Source organism: Apus apus, chromosome 16 (genome assembly GCF_020740795.1).
Source record: "Apus apus isolate bApuApu2 chromosome 16, bApuApu2.pri.cur, whole genome shotgun sequence".
Lineage (NCBI taxonomy): Eukaryota > Metazoa > Chordata > Aves > Apodiformes > Apodidae > Apus > Apus apus.
The window spans coordinates 13,003,086-13,025,238 of record NC_067297.1 but is presented as its reverse complement, the minus strand read 5'-3'; the positions used below and the strand labels follow the sequence as shown (position 1 = coordinate 13,025,238).

At 43.2% G+C, this 22,153-nt stretch overlaps 2 protein-coding genes across 3 annotated transcripts in view; both read left to right on the top strand.

Moving 5' to 3' along the window:
* The window catches only part of NAA25 (N-alpha-acetyltransferase 25, NatB auxiliary subunit), a 30,949-nt gene extending 14,081 nt beyond the window's left edge, over positions 1–16,868 (top strand). For both annotated transcript variants that reach the window (XM_051633820.1, XM_051633821.1), the window contains 13 exons: positions 1,140–1,347; positions 1,969–2,055; positions 2,978–3,158; positions 3,771–3,870; positions 8,267–8,418; positions 8,717–8,842; positions 9,121–9,364; positions 9,583–9,706; positions 10,067–10,132; positions 10,600–10,697; positions 10,912–11,022; positions 11,146–11,292; positions 13,557–16,868. In XM_051633820.1, coding sequence (XP_051489780.1) covers positions 1,140–1,347; positions 1,969–2,055; positions 2,978–3,158; positions 3,771–3,870; positions 8,267–8,418; positions 8,717–8,842; positions 9,121–9,364; positions 9,583–9,706; positions 10,067–10,132; positions 10,600–10,697; positions 10,912–11,022; positions 11,146–11,292; positions 13,557–13,679 — 1,767 coding nt within the window. In that variant the 3' untranslated portion in view covers positions 13,680–16,868. The remainder of the gene's footprint in view (positions 1–1,139; positions 1,348–1,968; positions 2,056–2,977; positions 3,159–3,770; positions 3,871–8,266; positions 8,419–8,716; positions 8,843–9,120; positions 9,365–9,582; positions 9,707–10,066; positions 10,133–10,599; positions 10,698–10,911; positions 11,023–11,145; positions 11,293–13,556) is intronic.
* Positions 16,869–17,208: 340 nt separating this feature from the next.
* Positions 17,209–22,117, top strand: ERP29 (endoplasmic reticulum protein 29). The gene is made up of 3 exons (XM_051634263.1): positions 17,209–17,374; positions 19,003–19,141; positions 20,276–22,117. The coding sequence occupies exons 1-3, from the start codon at positions 17,255–17,257 to the stop codon at positions 20,776–20,778; spliced, it is 762 nt and encodes a 253-aa protein (XP_051490223.1). The 5' UTR covers positions 17,209–17,254; the 3' UTR covers positions 20,779–22,117.
* Positions 22,118–22,153: the final 36 nt, after the last annotated feature.

Below are 22,153 nucleotides of genomic sequence, written 5' to 3'. Positions count from 1 at the left end.
TAGATTATCTGATATCATAGATTATTTTAGCTGTATTCTTGTTTTACTGCAAAAGATGCTGGGGGTTGCTGTGTCCTGGGTACAGCAGCAGGGTCACACTGAGGTTATACACAGCTGGGGGCATCCTCTTTTTTTTTTTTGTTTTTAAGGAGTTGAGGCTAGTGTTACACTTCAGTAGCTGAGAATGTAGCAATCATGCACACCATGTGTTTCAGACATAATCATCGAAACATCTTAACTTGAGGCATAAACTGAAGTATGCAGCCTGGTGATTGGGTTGACTTTGCCCAGCTTGGCAAAATCTCAAACTGAAAAGATTAGTCAACACAGTCTTCATCAAAATCTTCAGGAAAACTGGAATGCATAAGCGTGGTGCTGTGGGTTCCTCCTGTCTAGCTGTCTGCTTTTTACCTCGGGCATGCATTTGGTGCAGTTCTTGTGCTTCAGGACCGAATGTAGAGATGTTGAATTCATTTGCTCTAACTCGACTTTAAGTTATAAATACTTTTGGGTTTTAAGGCAACAAAAACCCACTGTCCAGCCCTGACTGCCTGTTGTGAGAAGTCTGCTGTCTCCTATTTAATGTGTAAACAATGTGAGGCTGCTTTTCTTAAGCTTAATTCAAAAAATAAGTCATTAATCAAAGATGGTGACCTCACTGAGTACAGTGCATTACTTCCAGATTTAAGAGAAAATGTAAAAGCTAGTAAAAAAACAGTGTTTCCTGGAAGTGTGCTGTGAAGCCTTTCAGTAACTAATTATTTTAATTGCATATGTTATTACTCTGAGTGTTAACAGGTGCTTGAACTCCCTTGTGTGTCCATCTACTGGAAACTTGCCTATGTTGTTGGGTTTTTTTCTCCATCTGTTTGATGAAACTTGCTAAAAGGTGTTGAGTGCAACCAGAACCATTTGCTCAGCACCTTTAAAAAATAAAAAATTGAAGCCAGCTCTTTCACTGCTGATTTCAGTGTGATGTCAGGGTTGATACTGACATTTCCACCTTGGGGTTTTTTGGGGGTTTTGTTGGTTTGGTTTTTTGGGGGGGGGGATTTGCTTGATTTGAGGAAGGAAATGATGCCTTCTGGTTTTGCAGTCCCGGATGCCCTGCGGATTTAACAACCGTGTTGCTCTTTCAGTTCATCAGTCAGTTGCTGGGGATAATCCCCCTGTCGGCAGCTGGGGAGAGCTCCATCGCGCTGCCGGCTGATATCAAAGCCCTGCAGCAGCACTTGTGTGTGGTGCAGCTCTCCAGGCTGCTCGGGATCTACCACGCTATGGACAAGAAGCAAAAGCTGACTGTGGTCCGGGAGCTGATGCTAAGATACCGCCATGGATTGGAGTTTGGTGAGAAAAATCTTGAAACTAGTGTTGCTCTTCACCCGCAGCTTTTTATGAGCAAACATTCAGAGCTTTTTCAGGGGGATGGAAAAGCACAAACTCCCATGGTAAATGGGAGCACAGCACCCAGCCTGCTGCTAGATGATGCTTTTGCTTGCTTCTTTATGATTATATCCTTGAGGATACCTGAATTTTCAGTTTCCCTTTAATTTTGTGTCTTTTCAGTTGTATATCTTAAAGATAAATGAGGCGTTTCTGGGTAGTCTAGATGGTACATTTGTATCTTTGCAGAATTGCCTGTGCCTTTAAGCAAAGCCAGACTTTGTCACTGGTTTACACAGGACAAAGACATGAGCAATAATATTAATTTGTAAATCTTGCAGTCCTAGGAGTCTTTTCTTCTTCCAGCAGATGTCAACATACAAAGTAGCCCAAAGTCCCACTTGTGTGATGAACTAATGCAGCATGTATATGGTTATTTCACTTTTTAAGACAACTCTGGGTTTTATAAAGTAAGCTGTAGTTAAGATCTACCAGGTAGCTCTGTCATTCAATAGCACTGACAACGTGAGAAGCAGCTGACAGCACTGGATAACTCAAGGCTAACTTTTTTTTTTTTCATTGTAGGAAAATCTTGTTTGAAAACTGAATTGCAGTTCTCAGATTATTACTGCCTGCTTGCAGTTCACCTGCTGCTCGATCTGTGGCTAGAAGGTATGTTCCTAAAATTGTGTCTTGCCTAATGCCACCCTGGATGGTTGTGATGCAGAGGCAGTGTCCCTGTGGTCAGCATGTACCTGGCATGGCTTGTTAGGCTCGTAGCTTCTAGTTTCCTTCCCATTATGAGGCATTTCACAAGTCCTTCTATTCAGTTGGTGTTTGATACAAACCTCACTGACCTTTGAAGGCATTTATTTTTTCTGGTTCATTCCTGCAAGTCCTGGCAGAGCTTTGCTGATGACTCTTGCAGCCCAGTGCTAGGTATTCTTTAGAAGCTTGTTCTGAGTTCCCCATGTAGCCAATGTTTTCTCTCCCTTTGCATGAGTTCTGCTGACAATTCCCTTCTGATACCAGAGGCATTTTGAAAGTATTCCTTTCCCTAACATACTTTGCCTTCCAGAGTGTTGCTCCACATCTGCTCTGCCTGTTAGTCTCCTTATCCCACAGAGTCAGTCTCCAATGGTGGCCATCCACAGGCCCTGTTTGTATTCCTGATCTTTAGTATAGTTGCCAGTTACACTTTTGTCTTTTCTGAGAAAGATTTAGTCTTTAACCTGAGTAAATCCATTGTCAGGTTTCTGGCAGGTCATGGGTGGAGCCTGGGCTTCTGAATTCCCTGAGCAGTCCAGGACTCAGCAGGGAAGATCACTTCTTTTGCAATGGGCCCGCGTGCAAGTGCTGTGCTCTGCACAAATGTGAGCTAGATATTCCCTGTGAAGAATTACTCCTCCACCTTTCCCTCTGAGCTACAGTGCTGGGGGCAGTGGCTGATGATGCCACCTGCATGTTTAAACATGGGGCTGTTTCTGAGAGGTGTGTAACCTGAGGACTGAAGCTTCAGTGCCAAGGGGAACTGTGCTGTCAGGGTTCAGTGCCTCTCTCTGATCAGGCCTGTCTGTTTTGTCTTTGTCACCAGGTGAAGAGATGGCTGTGTGGCAGTGCCTAACTCTCTTAGAAGAGGGGTTGTCTCATAGCCCTTCTAATGCTCAGTTTAAATTGCTGCTCATTCGAATCTACTGCAGGCTTGGTGCATTTGAACCTGTTGCAGAGCTGTATTCCAGCCTTGATGCGAAACACATACAGCACGACACCATCGGGTGGGTAGTATATACTGAGAATAATTGCTGCTGGTCACCCCCCAGTAACTAGTCCTGAGATCTTCAGCTTCTTTTGCTGCTGGAAGTTAGCAGATTATCTAATTTTTATAGTGTTGTGTAAACGTGTTTTGGAATTATACAAGATACTTCTAGTGGAATATCTTTCATGTGTTATTTTTATCAGTTTGGGGTTTTCAGAGTATTAACTATAAGGATTCTGAAGTAAATTTGTGAACTGTTTATCTTGGTTGCAGTTATAGGTTGCTGTTCTGGCTTGGGTCATTACTCAGCAGAGCTCAGGAGTCCTGGGTACACAGACATACCAAAGGCCTTGCCTTGGTTTGTGGGTATATAATTAGGTAAAGCTCTTGCATGCTTAGCAAGGTGGATGGAGGAACTCCAAGCCCCACATAAAGTCCTTTAAATATTAAGAATTCCTTACTGTTAAAAACTTAAATTTTAATATGAATATTGTGATTGTCCTCAGTTAAATCTTCAGACATTTCATTCAGCCTGAGCTGTGCTGCAGCTCTCTGTGCAGAGCTGTGTTTGAAGCTCAGGATTCCTCAGGGTTGTGTGCTGATGTTTGACTTGGGCTGTGTTGTGTTGCAGCTATCTTCTGACACGATATGCAGAGTCACTTGGCCATTATGCTGCTGCATCCCAATCCTGCAATTTTGCACTCAGGTTTTTCCACTCCAACCAGAAAGATGTAAGTTGAAAGAAACCTCCTTGTCCTTACAACAGAGCAGTTATGTCAAGATGCCTTGCAGAAGTCTGTGTTCTGTGTATGGGCTTACAGAAATGCAGTGGTTGATAATGGAAAGGAATAATATGTGCAACTGTGTGTTTATAGGAAAGGTTGCCTCACCTCTGTTTCATTGCAAGAGTATGTAACTTACTGTTAAATGGAGTTTTGCTTTAGCTTTCAAATCTAAAAAACAGTTTTAATGCTCCACAAAAAACAGGTGTGATTGCTTTTAAATGTATGGACTGTGATTTCACTTTGTGCAAAGTGAAATGTCATGTGGCAAGTAAGTCCTGGTGTCATATAACTTCTAGCATTTTGGAAAGCCCTGCAGCAGCCAGGGATGGTGGGTCAAAGCAGTGATGGCAAACTTAGGGATCTTTTTTATTGCCATCACTGGAGCAGCATATTTTAGTGACAGCCATCCAGGGCACAGAGGGATGGAGAGGAATGCTCATCCCCTGAAAGGGTAGGGAAAGTACAGGGAGCAAGGTGGGAGGATTTCAGAGGGGAAAAACTGAGTCCTGAAGACTCACCTCCACTGGAGGCAAAGCAGAGCCCTTGTCTAACTGCATTATTTTGAAGCGATAGGATCATACTGCAAAACCTGCGCTTGTGCTAATGGGGACTACCTGTTTCATTCAATTCATCCCCAAAAGTGGCATGAATGAAAAGGAACTTGTCTTGAATGAGAGTCTTGGGACTGGAATGGAGGAGATAGTGAAGGGAAAGTAGGTGAATTCCTCCAAAGAGATCAGGTGCTCCTCAAAATGCATGCCATGCCCATGGCATCTAGCGTGGTTGTAGCTTGCTAATTATTAACTAACTGTTCTTGTCAGTAATCTTATTTGGAAAATACACTGATTTACTTTTCCATGCATTCATAACGAAAATGTCAGTTCTGTTTCAGAATTCTCATGGAGTCATGAAAAACAGGTTAGGTAGGAGAACAGTAGAACAACACGTTTTTTTAAGTATTGGTGGAAGTCTATTGGGCAAATAGGGACAGAAATAGTCTGGAATTGTGGCAGGAAAGTGTATGTATAACAACCCAGCTCCCTAGACCTTGCAAGGTAGTCCCATTCTGAGGAGTGGAAATATATCCTGCATCTTTATATTTTACAGTTAGATCACTGTTGAGAGGAAGGTGAAGAAAATTATTTTTACTTCATAAGAAACAAAGGTGTGATCCACTAAGTCTTCCAGTCAGCCACTGGATAAGTTAGCTCCAAAGGCTCTGCAGTCATACAATTTGTTTTCCTGCCATTCCAGAAATAGATAAAACCACAAGACTTGTCTGTACTAAGTAGTTAAGGTGCCTACACAGTAATCCCTCAAAGTACTACCCTTGCTCTTTTGGCAGCCCAGGTTGTTCCTGTGTATGAGATACCAGGTGCCATTTACTTGTGCCTGGAAGGTAGATGCTGAGTCACTGTGCTCTGTGTGACAGAAATTTCCTTGCAGGGAATGGGCTGTGCAGAGGAGCACATGGATTGTATGATGCACTCTTCTCTGCTTCCCTCTTATGCTTATATTCTAAGCAATGATCCTACTTCCTAACAGTCTTTGGGTTCCTGGGTGCAATGTTTTGTGCTGGAGTGAAGCCCTGGTTCCAGATAGCTTTATCCTGTATGTCAGTTGTTGGCAGTGGTGGCTTTTTTTTAATGAAGGGTAACTTGTTTAATGTTGTTGAAAATTCATTCAGCGAATGTTAAACGAAAATCACACTTGGAACCAACTGTCTGAATAAAACATTTGACTCCTGGAGAACCAGGTGAAAAAAGTTAATTAAAAAAAAAACAAAAAAACAACCCTATCAGCTGTGATTGTCTGCTGTGGAAAACTGCACTGTAAAGCATCAAGAAATCATCTATTCCCTGGAAAACAATCTGAAGTAACTTCAGGTGTGGTTACCCTGAAAGAAGGTTATTCTCTTTGGCATGAATAATAAAGGTTCTTGAAGCAGAGAAAAGCTGATTGTTTCCAGTAGCTCAACATCTGTACACAGGTGAAGACAGCCACATTCCAAGTGCTCTTGGCAGGAAAATGCTACTTAACTGGTGTTCCAGAAATCCCAAAAAGGCAGTGCCTGAATGGTTCAATCTGCCCCACTAACACACCTGAAAAGGTTGAAATTGCAAGAGGGGCGAAAGGGATGCAATCAACATTATATACTTCTTCATGCTACAAGATAAAGATGTGACTCAGGAACCTGCTTGCATCATATCTCATCTTGGAGACAGAGTACTGTGACCAAAGGACCACAAACAATTGTTGATCTTGGGCAGCCAAATCTCTCGTGTGTCCTGGACAGTTCAGTGGCTGTTTCCTTGAGATCTGTTTAATTGGGAAACACATCAAAAACTGTACTCATTTGGAAATAGCAAGTATCCTTAGAACCAACCATAAAGTGCAAATTACAGGAGGTGAAGGCTCAGTTCAGGGTACTGTTCATCTAGAACGATGGCATGTCAAGAGTGGAGTGGAGAAACAGCTTCCTTACTTAAGACATGGCCCAAGTATCACATGGTCAGAATCTGCTGCTGGTTTCTGTGCTGCTGTGGTTCTGCTGGGCTTGCCCCTTCATACTCAGGCTTCTGATACCAGCTTCCCATTTGACTCCCTGCATCTGCAGTGTTAAAGGAGGACTATCCTTCATAAGTTATCTTTTTACCTGATGGCAGAATACTGCCTGCTCCTCTCTAGGTTGGTGTTTAAGATAGCTTGGAATGTCTGCTATAGCATAGAGAACGTGTCCTGCATCACACTGTGTGTGGGACTCTTCCTAGAACAGGAAGTGTGGGATGGAAACAAAGCATAAAATATAGCTGCTGATGCAAACTGAGTGCTTTAAATACATTTTCCTCTGAATTACTGAACTTAACAGCCTGAAGTGACTCCTGTTTAAGAGTGTTCCATGAGTAACAGCCACCTAGGATGCTGTGCAGTCCTTACATAGTACTTCTGCATCAGGAGAGGATTCTAAGATCAGAGAGGAGAGGAGGCAGTATTGCTTGATTTGGCCAAAACTAAAAAGGCAGCTTTATCCTTCTGAAGGTAGTCCTCCTTTAAATATGCAAAATCACAAGTAATCTCTCTAATTTTCTTGTGTCCGTCCGTCTTTAATTTCTCCAGATACTGCAGGCAAACAGAGCACCAACGTGTCCTGTGGGGATTTAAAAACCACGCCGCTGCAGTTGAATTAGCGCCCATAGTGCAGTCCCGCAGCCTGACAATCACCTCTGCAAGGCTGTTTATCAGAGGGTATGTTGTTGAATATTTGGCATATTTTTTTCATACAGTGCAAATAACCAAATTTCATAGGGAAAAAGGCAGAGCTACCTAGAGGACATTTCTGCTTTTGGAGGGAACAAAAAAAAAGTAGCTTTCATCTGCGAGTGCTAGTTTCTAGTCTCTCAGAGCCTTCCAGACAGGTTGAGTCTGTTAGAACCATATGGAGTTCAGTTAACCAGAGGCCTTTTTTGGTGCCTTTCCTCTTCAGTGCATTTCTTAGTCTTGTTCAGAAGAAAATACTTCATTTGCCAGAATTTCTCACTTGTGGAGTAATTCTGATGTAAAAAAATACAGCCATCTGTCTTGACTGGGAGCATAAATTGTTCACTCTCTGTCTGCAGTTAGAAATTCTTATTAAAATACAGTGCTTGTTTGGAGCTCCTTCATTATATAAATCTCTTGCTGGAGATTGCTTGGACTGATGTGAATACTAGTTGCATGCCTTGTATTGGTGCATTTCATCAGAGGGAAAGCAAACAATCCCATGGAGTCTGACAGTTGCCTTTGGTGTCTAGATTGTATTGTAATGTGTATACCCTGCGTGGTATTATCTTGTGATACTGTATTCAGAAATCTAATAAAAAAGATAATTGAAAAAAAATGTGTGAGTAATTTTTTTGATCTACATGGTGGTAAGATCTGATGCACTTCTACGTCAGTTCCAGAAAATCTGGGATATACTTATTTTGCCTGAAAGTACTTCTTGCAATGAAACAGTAATTTGAATCTCAAAAAAAAAAAAAAAAAGAGCTTTCCAAAATCATCTCTCCCCTCATAAGTTGTTGGGTTTTTTTGGTCACAGTGGCAACAGCAACATGATGTTTCTTAGTCTTGGTTCGGTTATTAAATCACGTTGCCTGGTGGAGCATCTGAGCATTCTCTAAGTAGCAAAACTGCTGGGGTGACTTGGACAAGCAGAAGTGCAGGCTTCTCCCAGGGACTCAGTATCTGTACCTCTGGGTTAATGAGAACCACAGAAATGCAATTTCTTGGCAGTCACCTTGATAGACTGGTTATTCTGAATGTATGGAAGTAACTAATACAGAGATGGTGTGTTTTCTTCCAGACCTCAGAATATATCATTCAAGCCTACAAGTATGGTGCGTTTGAGAAGATCCCAGAATTCATTGCATTTAGAAATAGGCTGAACTCTTCCCTTCACTTTGCGCAAGTTCGCACAGAACGGATGTTGTTAGACCTCTTACTTGAAGCAAATATGTAAGTACAGCAGCAACTCAAATGGGAAAAAAATGAAGAATTGTGCATAGGCAGAACACAGGCCTAGTGAGACCTTAGTGAGTTGCACTTGCAGCTCTTTGGCAAAAACCTGTGAGCTACTTCTCTCAGCTTCTAATATGCTCTCCCCTTCAGCATCCCTGTCAGTACCGTGTGTGTGTGTGACATTTCTGACATCAGAAGGGTAGAACCAGGGAGGCGGTGTGGTCTGTCAGTGAGCTGTGTTTTCTGTTTCCAGTGACTGAATGTTTGATTTGACGGGGCTTTTTCTTACATACAGATCAACCAGTTTAGAAGAAAGTATCAAGTCTATGAGTCTGAGCCCAGAGGAGGATGACATTCCGTGGAAAGATTTGCATGACAACAGAGACCTGACAGTCTTGTTTAACTGGGATCCAAAAGACAGGTGGGTAGAAACACCTCAGCTGTACAGCCACACCTTTTCCTTGCAGCACACATGTCAAAGAAAACCCATTCAGGGCAATTGCCCTATTTAAATGTTCTCTAGGCTGGCTAACTGCAAACTTAACAAGCATCATTCATCACTTCTAGCAGTGCTGCCTTTTTACATATTAATACAGTTTTCTGAATTTCTGACTACTCCTCCCTCATACAGTATTAGATAACTTTGAGTAGGCTTTTGTGCGAAGCCTTTCCCTGAAAACATTTGGTGCCTTTCTCTAGGGACATTTCTGAAGAACATAGGAAACTCTCCCTGGAGGAAGAAACCATGTGGTTGCGAATCCGGTCTTTAACTTTAAGGCTAGTAAGCGGACTCCCAACTCTTAGTCACACTATTCAACCAAAGAACTCTGAAAAGACTGCAGAGAACGGCGTCTCGTCCAAGATTGATACAATTCGATCCCTGCTTCAGCAGCTGGAAGCAGCAGTGGATGCAGGGAAGAAGTTTCTAGAACAAAAAATTCAGGTACCCATTAAGGAAAAAGGTATCCCCAAGTATTAAATGAACGTGAATGCAAGCAGAGAAACTGAATGCATCTTGTCCAGCAGGCTGCAGAATGCACGTAACTGACCCTGAGTTTGTAGTGTATGAATCTGACTGAGAGATGTGCCAGAGACAAACACTGTGTTCTGGATAAGGAAAAGCTGCAACACCTTTTATCTTTTTCTTTGCTTCTTGCCTAGTATCCTGTCCTTGGCCCTCCTCCTACCCGAATGGCTGGCTTCTTCAGTAATGGCAGCTGTCAGTGCCAGACTAGCTTGTTTTATCTTGTTAGTGATATTTATGAACTAGATACCAATGGCTTAGGTAAGTGTCTGAGGGGCAGGGGTCTAACCAGATTGTCATGATGTGTGGTGGGAGGGAGTCAGATGGGTCTTAGTTTAGTTTGGAAACTGCTAGGTGTTGGCTGATGGGGACCCAAACTGTTACTTGTCTGTTAACTTTTTGAGTGACACTGAGTTATCTGGGAGATGACACCTTCATTTAATGTTTTATTCAAGTCTTTGTTGTTGCACAGCGTGTGTTGATGTAATACTGGATCCTCTTTGAAAGCAGTTGCATTTGCTTCTGACTGCTAACACTAAGTTACATGTAAATGCCTCTTAGTTTTCTGGAAGCAGAAAATACACAAACTTGTAGTTTATAACTACTTTTCTTTTCTTTCAGAAGATTCAGCAGAAATCCAAGAGAGGATAGGGAATAGTTTCAAGTCTTTAATAGAACGACTAACAGGTAAATGGTAACTCAAGAATAAGCACTAGTACCTAAGGTACTTCATGGTGCTCTGAGGATGTGCTGCAATGATGGGCGGGGTGTTAATGCATCTGCAGACCCCTCTGAAAGATACTAGAGAACAAGGCTGAGATTCCCCTTGGCTTGTGTGATGATGGAGCTCTTGCATGCCACAGAATGTCATTATGTCTTATTTTGCTACCTTGCAGCCTAATCTTAGTCACTGTTGTCTCCCTGGAACTTGGTCCAGGTGTCCTAATAAAGGGAGTGGAGCTCCTGTTAGTAATGGAATACAGTTCAGAGGAGACTTCGGAGCTGGACCTTGAGAGGCTTTGGCCAAATTTATCATTTAACTGCGCAGTAGTCAGTCCTCTGACAGCTTTGCACACTGCCCTAGACACTTACTGTACAGGAAATGCATAGTAAGTTGATCTGCATGTTCTGAATAAGGCTTCTTTTCTTTTCAGACTTGTTCAATAAATGTAAAGGTGATTTGATTGAAGTCAGAGATGGCACCTTGAAAACTCATCCAAAGCTGTTAGAAAACCTAGTCTTCTTTGTTGAGGTATTTTTTATTTGAAAACTATAATTTTTGGAGTACCAGAGGGTAAAAATGTTGGGACTAAAACACACTGAAAATTCTTTTCTCAGTCACTCATGAAAACAGAGTTTTTTGTTGCATATTCTAACTACTCCAAGTCTTATCAGTAGGAACACGAAAATTACTTTAGAAGTCTCCTGTAAATGCAACTTGTAATGTATTTGTACCTTTTTTCCAGACGATCTCCATTGCCCTGTGGGTATCAAGTTACTGTGACAGTGTCCTCCGACCGTTTAAATCCAACCTGCAAAAAAAGAAGAAGAAAAAAAAAGAAAGCAGTGTAGCAATGGTAGACAATATTCCTCTTTTTCTTCCCTCACCCCCAATCCAACAGCATATTTATACTGAAAGAAAAATCATGGTCATTGGAATAGGCATTAATATATGTTTATAAATATATTTGTTTTTATAGCCACCTATATTTACACATTTTCTGGATTATGTTACTGAACTACAGACATTAACTTCCAATGTAATAGATCACATCAAAGGGCTTGAAATAATTCTGACTGCACTAAAACTTGAAGAGCTGTCCCTCAAGGATACTCTGCTTTTACAGGTAAGAACTCAGCATCTTTACTTGTGTGCTCTATTCATTTGGGTGTGACTGATAAGAGCCTGTATGTACATGGGATAACTTTGTTGAAATGTTTTTCCCCAAAAATGTTTTGCTGCAAGGAAAAAAGAAGGAAAACTAGTGAGAAAAACCCCACCTGTTACAACTGACTGAATTGCTCTTAACAAGGTGTTAGGGAACAGACTGCTAGAAAGCTTAGTTTGAGTGGTGAGTTAGGTTTTTATAGTGACATTGACTTTGCCTCTTCTGAACAGCTCTAGCTCACTGCACAAAATACCAAAAAATGAGGTCTAAACACAAGAATTTGAAAATACGGTATGTTAGTGAAGAAAAATTTCAGGTTTTAACATTATGTTGTCAGTGATATGACTTGTTCTATCATCTCTATTTTAGTATGCCATAATAGATGAAAATACTTATGCCAAGAAACACTTGAAATTCACCTACTGCTGATTAGTCACTTCTCTGGAAACAATTACTTGATCCTTAAAGAAAAAGGAGTGGCAACTCCCTCCCCCTCCAGCTATATAGGGGAAAATAGAGGAAAAAGGCAGGAGTAACAAGCACTGCAAATGCCAAATCTCATGCCAACTTTAGACGTGTGAAGCATGGGCCTTATGAGGAAGCTTGGCTTTTTAAGCCATGGCAATCAGAGAAGACTTAAACCTTGTGACAGACAAGTGAATGATACTGTCACAAGGGATCTTCTAACAGTTCAATACTTGCTGGGAAGCTATTTGTTTCAAACAGTGGTTGAGATCCTGAAAATCATGTCAGAGTCAGTCCAGCTAAAAAGCCTGGAGGTGACTGAAAGCCTAGAATTAGAATTTTGGAAAATTTACCCCCTTGTTAGCATTCATCTTTGTTTAGGTGGGAGATCTGAAGGCTTTTGAAGTGGGGAGGATTTAAAAGCTGCACCCAGGTATTTCAGAATTGCATTTCTGTCCCCCTAAGCTGCTGTTGGCCAGCTTCTATTTTTTCAATTAGATTGTCATGTTTATTTCATAACACGTTATTTAAGATATCCCTTTTCTTCCTATATGAGGCTGATACAGAAATATCTCAAAATTATATTGTAAAAGCTTGATAGAAAGCAAGGAAATCCCTTAGACTGTATTTAATGCAAATTTGAATAAAATAATAAATAAGCTTCTTAATATCATCAAAGAATCTGCACTTTAAAGGGATAAGACATTTTTAGCTGCTTGTTGATCTTTGTAGTTTTTCTAATTCCTTGCTGAGTCAGCAAATCCCTCCATCTTCCCTTTGATGCGAAGCATCAAATCACTACACAGGCAGATCTGCAAAACCCCCATGTGGGTTTGAGCAGAAGCATCTGTGGGAGTCTGCAGCTTTTCCTGTGTTTGTGCACAATATTTGCTGTTCTGCTTGTTGTTGGACATTGTTGCAGTAAATCCTGTAAACTCAGTCTGTACAGATCTGTTCAGACCTGGAGCTGTGATTGCAACTCTGAGTGTTTAGAGCTAAAAGATGCTTTTGAAAAATCCTCCTGTTGAGGTATTAGTGAAAATTCTGGTGTGGCTGGAGCAATACTGGTGATGTGAGCTGAACGTGGCCACTGATGGGAGATTTTCCCACATGGGACTGCTTTCCTTGGGCTGTACCTTGCAGGCTTTTTGCTCATTACCTGTGTTTGCAAAAGGCATGCTGATATCAGCTCACCTCTTGACAGAGCGGTGGTTTTGGCTGCTGCTTTGGGTACCAGGGTTTGCTCTTCCGGCACATGGAATTGTTTGTGATAGGTCCAATGCTGACCTCGCTGTGCCTGCAGGGTCAGTGCCAACAGTGATGCATGGTGGTGGCCCTCCTGAGGGCCTTTTAGCATGGGCATTTTAGAAAACTGCTCATTAAAGGGAATCCAATCCCTTTGGGAAAGCTAGGTACCTGTGAGATCACCTTTCTCTAGAATGAATTATCTACTTCAGTAAATGCTGACTAAAACAAAATGCTCCATGCACTATGGATTTCAACCACAAATATTTTGCACGAGGATATTTCCAGAATTGTTGAAGAAACATTAATGTGTTACCAGCCCTGTCTGGGCAATACCAGTATCTGCAGGAATTCTTGCTGCTTCTTATTCTGTGTTGTTGACATTCCCATTGTAAACTTACACTGTGATCCTCATTAATTTCTTATGAGTCTTTGAGATAATGGGGGACGTTTAACAGGAGGATTTAAAACAGTTGCTGTGGAATGAATTATTTCTCTTTTCCATTTTTCAGGAAGAAAAAAAGTTTACAAAGACTGTACAAGGGAAGGTCCAGAGCAGTTACCATCACTCAGTTCAGGAAATTGGAGAGCTGCTGAAAAAGAGACTCGATACGATTAAAAAACTAAAGATTTGAGGAATGTGTCCTTGACAGACTCCACAAGGGAGTGACACCAGAGTCCCAGACAGAAGCAACATCCAATATACCATCACTTTAATCCAGAACTTCCTCATAGTGCATGAAGGACTTAAAATCATAAAACAGTTTTTTTAGGTATTACAGATGTATTGAGCTGATTTAAATTATTGTACATAAATGAGAAGCCGGGACCCTTATCAGGGTTTGACCACTTTTTATACATGTTCATAAGCATACTGCAACAGGAGAAAATTAACTTTCTTCCCTTTTGATCTCTCGAAACAACTGGAGATGGACTTTAGAAGCAGCAATAGAAATCCAGTGTAAAGCATATATCTCAAAGGAGTTGTATTTTCTTCACCATACAGTGTTTATAATTTTTGTATGGTCCTTGCCTTAGAAATGCAGAAATTGTAGATGCCTGTGTTCAGCCACCTCAAATGAAACAAGCCCGTTCCAGAACTGCTTGTTTTGTCCACAAGCCACTTGGTCCTGCTGAATTAACTCTGTGTGTTGGTCTGGTGGGGAGAGGGGAGGCTGTGCGGGAGGAACACCTCTGGTGCTGCCTTCAGCAGAGCCTGGCCATCCCTCGCAGGGTGGGACAGAGCCCTGCCCTGGTGAGGCAGGATCCTCTAAGGAGAGAACTGCAAGGGGAAGAGGTGGTGTCAGGGTACACACAGGTTGTTTTCACGTTCGGAAAAAATTGCAAATCCAATGAGGAGCAAACTTTGCTGTTAAGCTTTAGAGAGATAGGAATCAGTGTTTCAGCAAAAAAGACAAAACCAGAGACCTTGTATATAATAGCTGCAGTGAAGTCTGACACCGTGGTCTGATTTCATGTCAGTTTAATGTAAAACAGCAATCATCATTACTTTAAAAAAATGTATTTAGATTACTGAAACTTTAAGACTTAAATATTTTAATAGAAATTAAACCCTATTGGCTTTGGTTTTAAGTTGGCAGAGGTAATTTTTGCTTCCGCTGTGGTATGAGGCTGAGAATACTTTTTGTAACCGTGCTTGCTGTTTGCAGTTGATCTTTGATTATTCAAGTACTGGCTCTTTAGTCATTTTGTTAGAAAGTGCAGTCGCATCATCTGCTCCCACTGAATCTACATTTCTGCTGTTGGTTTTGTTTTGTTTGTTGTTTTGTTGTTGGTTTTTTTTCCTTTTTAAAGACTAATGCAGCCTAAAATAGGTAGGCAAAAAAGTGACGTGTACCTGCAGTACAAGGGATAGGTCAGACTACAGATTCCTCATCTTCTGATTTAAAGCAGCTAGTATCTGAAGTCTATATTTAAAGTTTTAAGAGAGCTGACAATCTTACCTTTGTCATCTCTTCTGGGTATGTTTTGTTAGTAATGCTAGAATGTTGATGAGAGTATTTTTTTAAAATAAATCCCCAGTGTGAAAAAAAAAAAAAAAATTCACATTGCTGCTCTTGCTGGATTTGTATTTGCTTTGCCCCATCCTGAAAGGGAAAGAAGAATGTCTGCAGGTTGTCTTAAGTTGTAACGGATGTCCTGATGGTTTAACTGCAATGTCTGGTAAGTGCTCTGGGCTGGAGGAATACCAAAATGTGCTAGGGCTGTTTTATAGTAATACTTTTCCGGGGGCGGGGCGGGGAAGGCAAAACATACAACTGAACTCTTACATGTTGTATAAAAATACCTTTTGGAAAGGAGGGTGTGCTCCTTAAGTTAAAGTAAGACTGATGACTGAAGTTGATGCTTTGAAATGTGTAGGGTGAGTGAAAACAGTCCCCTTGCTGAGATGATGCAGTTCCTAGAGAAGCACTGAGCCAGAAATCTGCACTGCCCCTTTTCACTGAGACAAACTGCTGCTGTCCCTCCCGCCCCGGTGGCAGTTCTGGGCAGAGGGTTTTGTGCAAGCACCAGCATTGAATTTGAGGTTGGCACAGCACCTGCATCCACAGGGGACAGCCCAGGTTTATGCTGGAGTTTCCTTCCACAGCTGCTAACAACAGCTTGAACTCTACCAGCTGTATCCATATGCAATGATGAAAATATAAGTGAAGTACAAGGTTAAAATAATCAAGCTTTTAAAATCCTCCCATGTGCTGGAAAGGAGAACTTGCTTTAAATAAGGTTTTCTGCATCATCTTTCTTAAAAGCAGAATTGAAACTGCTGGGGGGTGGACATGTCATCTGAAGCAAAGTCTGAGAAGAGCTGGAACTATGGCTTGCTCTCGTTTCCCCTCAGCATTTGGCATGGCACAGGTCCTGTGCTGGCTGGTCACTCCAGCCATTCCTGTGCCACCGCAGGGAATACTGACTGCTGTTCCGTGTTAGCTGCTAACCCCTTTCCAGTTCCAGACACTGGTGAACAATAAGCTTGTCAAACAAATGCAATTTTTTTATTACTCAGTTCTTTATAAAACCAGGTGCCATCTCTTCACAAGCTGTAGTTTTTCTTCAGGAGGAGACTGTACAAAAATGGCTACGCACTGACTGGGGGCTTGGTTGAGGGAGAATTTCTCTCCCCCTATAAATTGTGTACAGTTAAATATATATTTCTTACAAAAGAGCATTTCCCCTCCATAATATGTCCCACAAGGACTTGATAAGAAATTCAAGCTATAATCCATTGCTGCTGTTCCACCTTTTCCACTCTTGGGATTGTGGTTTTGTTTGTTCAGAATTTTTTTTTGTGTTGAATTGAAAAACAGACATAGAAGAAGCTACCGACTACTGTTTACAGACTGAAAAAAATACTGCTTTTGTACTACTGGGATCATGAGCTTCGATCCTTTTACAGATTTCCTCAACTCTGCTTAAAACCAGTGTCTAATATAGGTAAAGGTCAGAAGTCCTACCCTGCTTTCTCTACATAAAGGACAAGATGTACAATGATGTTTGTGTTGCCTGTCATTTTTGTACTTTTTAACTGTTCAAAAATCGCATTTATATTTTGCAGTCATTGATAATCATGATTTTATTTTAACTGCTAGTAGTCTTAAAGGGGTGATTTTTTTGTTGTTGTTGTCTTTATATCTGCAGCCTTATCTGAACTTTCTCTTCCTTGGTTATTCACTGTTAATTTATGACTGTAGGAGATTTGTATGCCTCAGCCTTCTTTGGATTTAAGTGACACAACTGCAACTGATCTGCTTTAAACTGGATGGGTTTATAATTTATATAAAAGTCAGTTTCGTTAAAAATCAGTATTGCTGCCTCCTGTTTTTCTGTCTAGATGGTGTGGAAGTGCACGGGTGAGGTTTGTCAGCCCCTTGGTGAAGCCGGATTATCCTAGTGCAGAGCAAGCAGAAAATGGAGTTAAATGGAAAGCAGGGAGGAGGAAAAAAGCTCATCGCTTTCCACCTGCGGCCTAAGTCCACCCTGCCGGGCGGTGGGGGGCTCGCAGCTCCAGCCTCCCCGAGGGAAAAGGCTGCCTGTGCGGGGCAGGGGGACGGTGCGGGAGCAGCCCCGCGGTGCGAGGCGCGGGCAGGGCGCGGGGAGGCGGGCAGCCGCTCGGACCGGCGGGGCGGGGCGAGCCCCCGGCGCTCCGTGCCATCACGTGGCCCCGGTAGCCTCGCTCCCTCCGCGCTCCGCCATGGCTGCGGCGGCTGCCGCCGGTCCGCTGCTCCTCTGCCTGCTCGGCCTGGTGCTGCCCGGGGGCAGCGCGCTGCACACCAAGGGCTCCGTCCCCCTGGACGCCATCACCTTCTACAAGGTAAGGGTCTAGCGGAGCGCTCCGGGGGAAGGAGGCTGGGCGGCCGCTCCGGTAGAGCGGCGGCCACGGCCACAGGCAGAGTGGCGACGGGCTGGGGGACCACGGGGCGGAGCGGAGCGGGCTGGGGATGCGGGACCACCGCGAGGCCGCCCCGCTCGCCACCGGCGCGGGGGCCACGGGGGCTCGTGGAATGGCCGAGGCGACGGGCCCGCCGCGCCACAGCCAATCAGCGAGCGGCAGCCGCGGCGGGCAGCCAATCAGCGGGGTCCAAGTGGAGCCGGGGCCGGGGCCGCGCGGCGGGTCGGGGGGCGGCCCGGGGGGGCGGCCCGGGGGCGCTCGGTGCTGCTGCCGCCGCAGCCCCCGGCCCAGCCGGCTCCTCGCACCCCGCCCAGGGAGCAGGAGAGCCGCGGTCAGTTGGCTCCTGCTCTGGCCGTGCCGCTGAGCCAGGGCAGGCGGGAGTCAGGCCCGTGCGCGTTCTTTGCTTGGGCCGGTTTCACTTCTTTTTTGTTCACGAAGGAGAAAGCAACAGGCTGGTGACACAGCAGGGCTCGCAGGTTTTCTGCCCAGCTCGGGGCAGATGGCGAGACACCCGTCCCAAGGGACTCACTCGTACGGCAGGATTAAAGCATGTGCTGGAGCAGGATGAGCTGAAGAGACAACCAGCTGAGCTGTTTGAAAAGTCTCTGCCCTAAACAAACTGCTCAGGCATGAGCAAATCTCACGACAGGCCAGCCCCCCACTTCACTTCTGTGCTCTGACAAACCGTTTTTGGTGTTTAAATGCTACAACCCTTAGGAGCTTCCAGCTCTTGTGCCACTAGAAGAATTGGAAGTAATCGGCAGAGCATTGCAAAGAGGACTGTAGGAGGCCAGCAGAAATATCAAAGCCCTAACACCTGCAGTGTTCCCTTCCTACCAGAGCAGCAAATAAAGCCATGAGCAGGCCCAGGACTGAAGACTGGTTAACAGCTGCAGGGCGCTGGGTAGGTGGGGACCAGTGTGGCAACCCAAACCTGTTCACCAGAAAAGAGATTTTGCAAGGTCTCATCCAGGAAGGGAAAAAAAAAATAATCCCAAACCAGGTGACAGATCCATTTCCAAGCTCATTTGAAAGGGCATCATCCAAACAGAGCAAAATTCAAAATCAACAGCGCAAGAGGAATTGATTAAAACACGAATTCTCCTCTGGCTGAACCAGTCCAGCACCTCCAGCATCTCCGCACCCGCCCTGCACCCCCTCTCTTAGCTCAGAGTTCTGCTGGGACACCTCAGAGTGACATGAGATCTGGCCTCTCACCTATTAATGTTCCACTGGAAACTGTTCAGCTGACTTCCTTCCCAGATGCTAATGAGGGTTACAATAGGCAAATCATGTACAATTAAAGGCACTATGAGATCCCCCCAACCTATCACATACCATGGTTATCTGGTGTAGGAACACGCACACCCAAAGCTCAGTCTTTCCTCCACACTGCAGTGAGTCATTTTTAAAAAGCCAGAATTATAAAATTCCCACTCTCCCTCGTGGCACAGGAAAAGAAGAACAAGCTGAAGCAACCTTAGCTGATTTCTAGATTACTCAATCTCATGCTAATGTTTTGTCTTATTTTACCCCTTTTCTTGTTCTAGGTAGTTCCAAAGCATAAGTTCGTCCTTGTGAAGTTTGATACACAATATCCATATGGAGAGAAACAAGATGAGTTTAAAAAGCTGGCAGAGAGCTCAGGCTCCAGTGAGGATCTTCTAGTGGCTGAAGTGGGGATATCAGGTGAGGAGCTCCAAAGAGATGAATACAGTATGGGCTGGTGTGGAGAAATAAAAATCCCTGCAATTCCTAATGAAAACAGGCTCTGAGGTAATTCTGACATTGAGAAATTATCTGGGCTGGCCCTGCCAGACCAAGGCACCTGCTGGTGGCTGAGCTGGACCGTGGTGCCTCCTGCCAGGAGCGTAGGAGTGCTGCTTATCTCTTTTTGGCTGGTTAATGAAGCAAGTCAGCCCACGCTGCTAAACTGGCTGCCACCCTCCTTATTTGTAGCACTTTTTTTTTTCCTTGCTAAAATAAACATTTTTAGCCATTTCTAGGGAGCAGGCCTTAAAAGAATCGTGCTTTAGCCACAGGCCTGGTCAAACAAAGCAGATGTGGTATGATTAATTCATTGTAACAAACCCTCTGGTTTTGCTGGTGAAGCATTGAAAGTGGTTGTTGTGCCCTGGGCTGAGGTAACTTGATGTTCTTGTGATTTGCTTTAAGAGAAGAGCGGTGCAGAATGGGTCACTGTCACTTTACTTGCTTTTAGGTAGAATTAAGAATTTAAGCTTACAGGAATTGTCAAGCTGGGAAGTTTCACCCACACTGACATCTCTAAACAAGCACGGATTTAGCTAAATACCATAGTTGAAAGCTCTTAATGTTTTCTGTCCTCAAGAATAAAGGCAACTTATGTAAAATGAGAAAACATCTTGTAGCTTGGCATGCTGTCAGAACTAGAACTAAAATCAGTGTACACGGTTTGCACATAGATCAGGAAGAAAATCCATTTAAATGTAAAATCAGATAAAATCAATGGATAGAGCAAAACAAGGGCTATTCATTTCCTGTAAGGAGGACACAGTTTGTATGTAGAAGTCCTGCCAGTGTCTTACACTATCACAGTCACAGGAAAGCAGTGCTAGAACCTTGTATTTTTCTTTGGAAACCCTAAGGTTTGCCTTGCACAAATGAGTTTTGGGGCTTTTTTTTTGTTTCAGTGTGTGGCATTTCCTGGCAAAGAGGTTATTAGGGCGTGTGTCAAATCTGGAGGCCAGTATTTATCAGTTTGTGTAGGAGAGAATCCCAATGTATTTTTTTTTCTTTTTATTAAAGTACTGTGCTTTTCTGTGTTTCATTTTCTCATGACAGATTATGGCGATAAACTGAACACTGAGCTGGGAGAAAAGTACAAGCTGGATAAGGAGAAATTCCCTGTTTTTTACTTATTCCAAGATGGTGACTTTGACAATCCTTTACCTTACAGTGGCCAAATCAAGGCTGGGGCTATTCAGCGCTGGCTAAAGAGTAGTGGCATCTATCTGGGGATGCCAGGCTGCCTGAAAGAGTATGACATGCTGGCCAGCAAGTTTGTGAGCACCACTGAGAAATCAGAACGCCAGTCCCTCCTGAAAAGGGGGCAAGAGAGTCTAGGAAAAACAAAAGAAATGGAGAAGAAGTCAGCTGAGCAATACTTGAAAATTATGAGCAAGATACTGGAGCAGGGAGAAGAGTTTGCTGCTAACGAAGTCGTCCGAATCACAAAATTGATTGAGAAGAACAAAATGAGTGATGGAAAAAAGGAGGAGCTCCAGAAAAGCCTCAATATCCTTGCTTCTTTCCTGAAGAAGAATAGTGAAAAAGATGAGCTCTAATATGTTGGAGAACTTTGTACAAGCTGTGAAAAACACTGTCAAGAGTCCTAACCAGTTCTCCTAATATAAGCAAACTTCCCATTGACTTCGAGAGAGCAGCAGATTTCCTTCTGGTATTCTCAAAGACCAAGAGGAAGATATTCCTTAAAAACACACTATTCTAAATGTTGGAAAAATCACCTTAAAGCAAGATGCCAGTATTGTGTAATACCGTTCAATAACAGTGTTAAAGTAGACCAAAAAAAAAAAAGCACTGAATTGGCCTGAAGCACATTCCTGGTGGTTTTTACAGCTGTTCCCTGGCAAAGAATAAAATTCAGCCTCACGTTCAATCTTACATGTTGTAAAAGGTACAGATTGGGTGCCCCCTGCACCCCTACCTTTCCCTGGTTTTAGACCCCTTGGGTTTTATGCTCTTCAATCTCCCCTCCTGCTACCTTTCCCAAAAGGGCTCATCTGAGTCTTGTTCTCCTTACCTGTTGTTGACAAAGAAACCTGGAGTTTCCTTTTCCTGCCTTCTCCTTCAGTGGTTCCTGTCTCTGGCTTGGGCATCAGCCAAATGCTGGCAGAATTATTAAGACAGGTCCTCTGCTTATCAGAACTTGGCCCTCATCTTCTGGCCAGAGCAGCCATTTCAGCATATTTTCTCCTGAAATCATTTGTAGGTACCCTGACAGCGAGTGGTTTGAGCTTTGAGCAAGGGCAGAGTCTCCTTGAGGTGCTATTACACTTAGACTTGCCTGTTGATGAGGTAAATTAGGGTGAGTTTTCTTATGGCTGAAGAGCACATGCCATGCCTGTGTGATTACACACCTGAGCTTCGTTTCCCAGGTTCAAAATGAGGGTGAGACCAGTTAGAATGTCTGAAAGCCTCAAGCCATAGTTAACAAAGTATTTTCTCCGGCTTTGTCTTCAGAAGCAACTGGCATCATCAAACTAAAGCTTCAACAGCAGTTAGTAGTTTAAAATATTTGAAAATTAAGTCTTGAAACAGGAAACAAAAGCACTTGTGTCCTTATGAGCCCCATCTATGGCTGTTTAAATGGAGATACCTGGCGCAGGGGTCAGTCCTGGGAACTTGGTCTCGCAGGTGCTGTTCCTGCTGTGTGGAATTCAGACGGTGCCTGGAAGATGCTGTGCTCCTGATCGAGGCTGTAGAGTTGGAACGACAAACACCTGAGCATTTTACCTTAAGACTATGGTTTAAGCTGAGCAAAACTGATTTCTGTGGGAGCTTTGCTGCCTTTTGAATCCGGGGGTGGGTACAAGGAGCAGATACTGCTGCAAGATAAAAATGTATTAATAATGCTAAAATAAAAAAACAAATGGTTCCAGTTGATAGCTGCTTCTTAAGCTGCTTTCTAGAGAAAACGCC

Coding starts and splice junctions, on each gene's coding strand:
- ERP29 (XM_051634263.1), top strand. CDS start 17,255: ATGGCTGCGGCGGCTGCCGCCGGTCCGCTGCTCCTCTGCCTGCTCGGC. Junction 17,375..19,002: donor ACGCCATCACCTTCTACAAG/GTAAGGGTCTAG, acceptor TTCTTGTTCTAG/GTAGTTCCAAAGCATAAGTT. Junction 19,142..20,275: donor GGCTGAAGTGGGGATATCAG/GTGAGGAGCTCC, acceptor TTCTCATGACAG/ATTATGGCGATAAACTGAAC.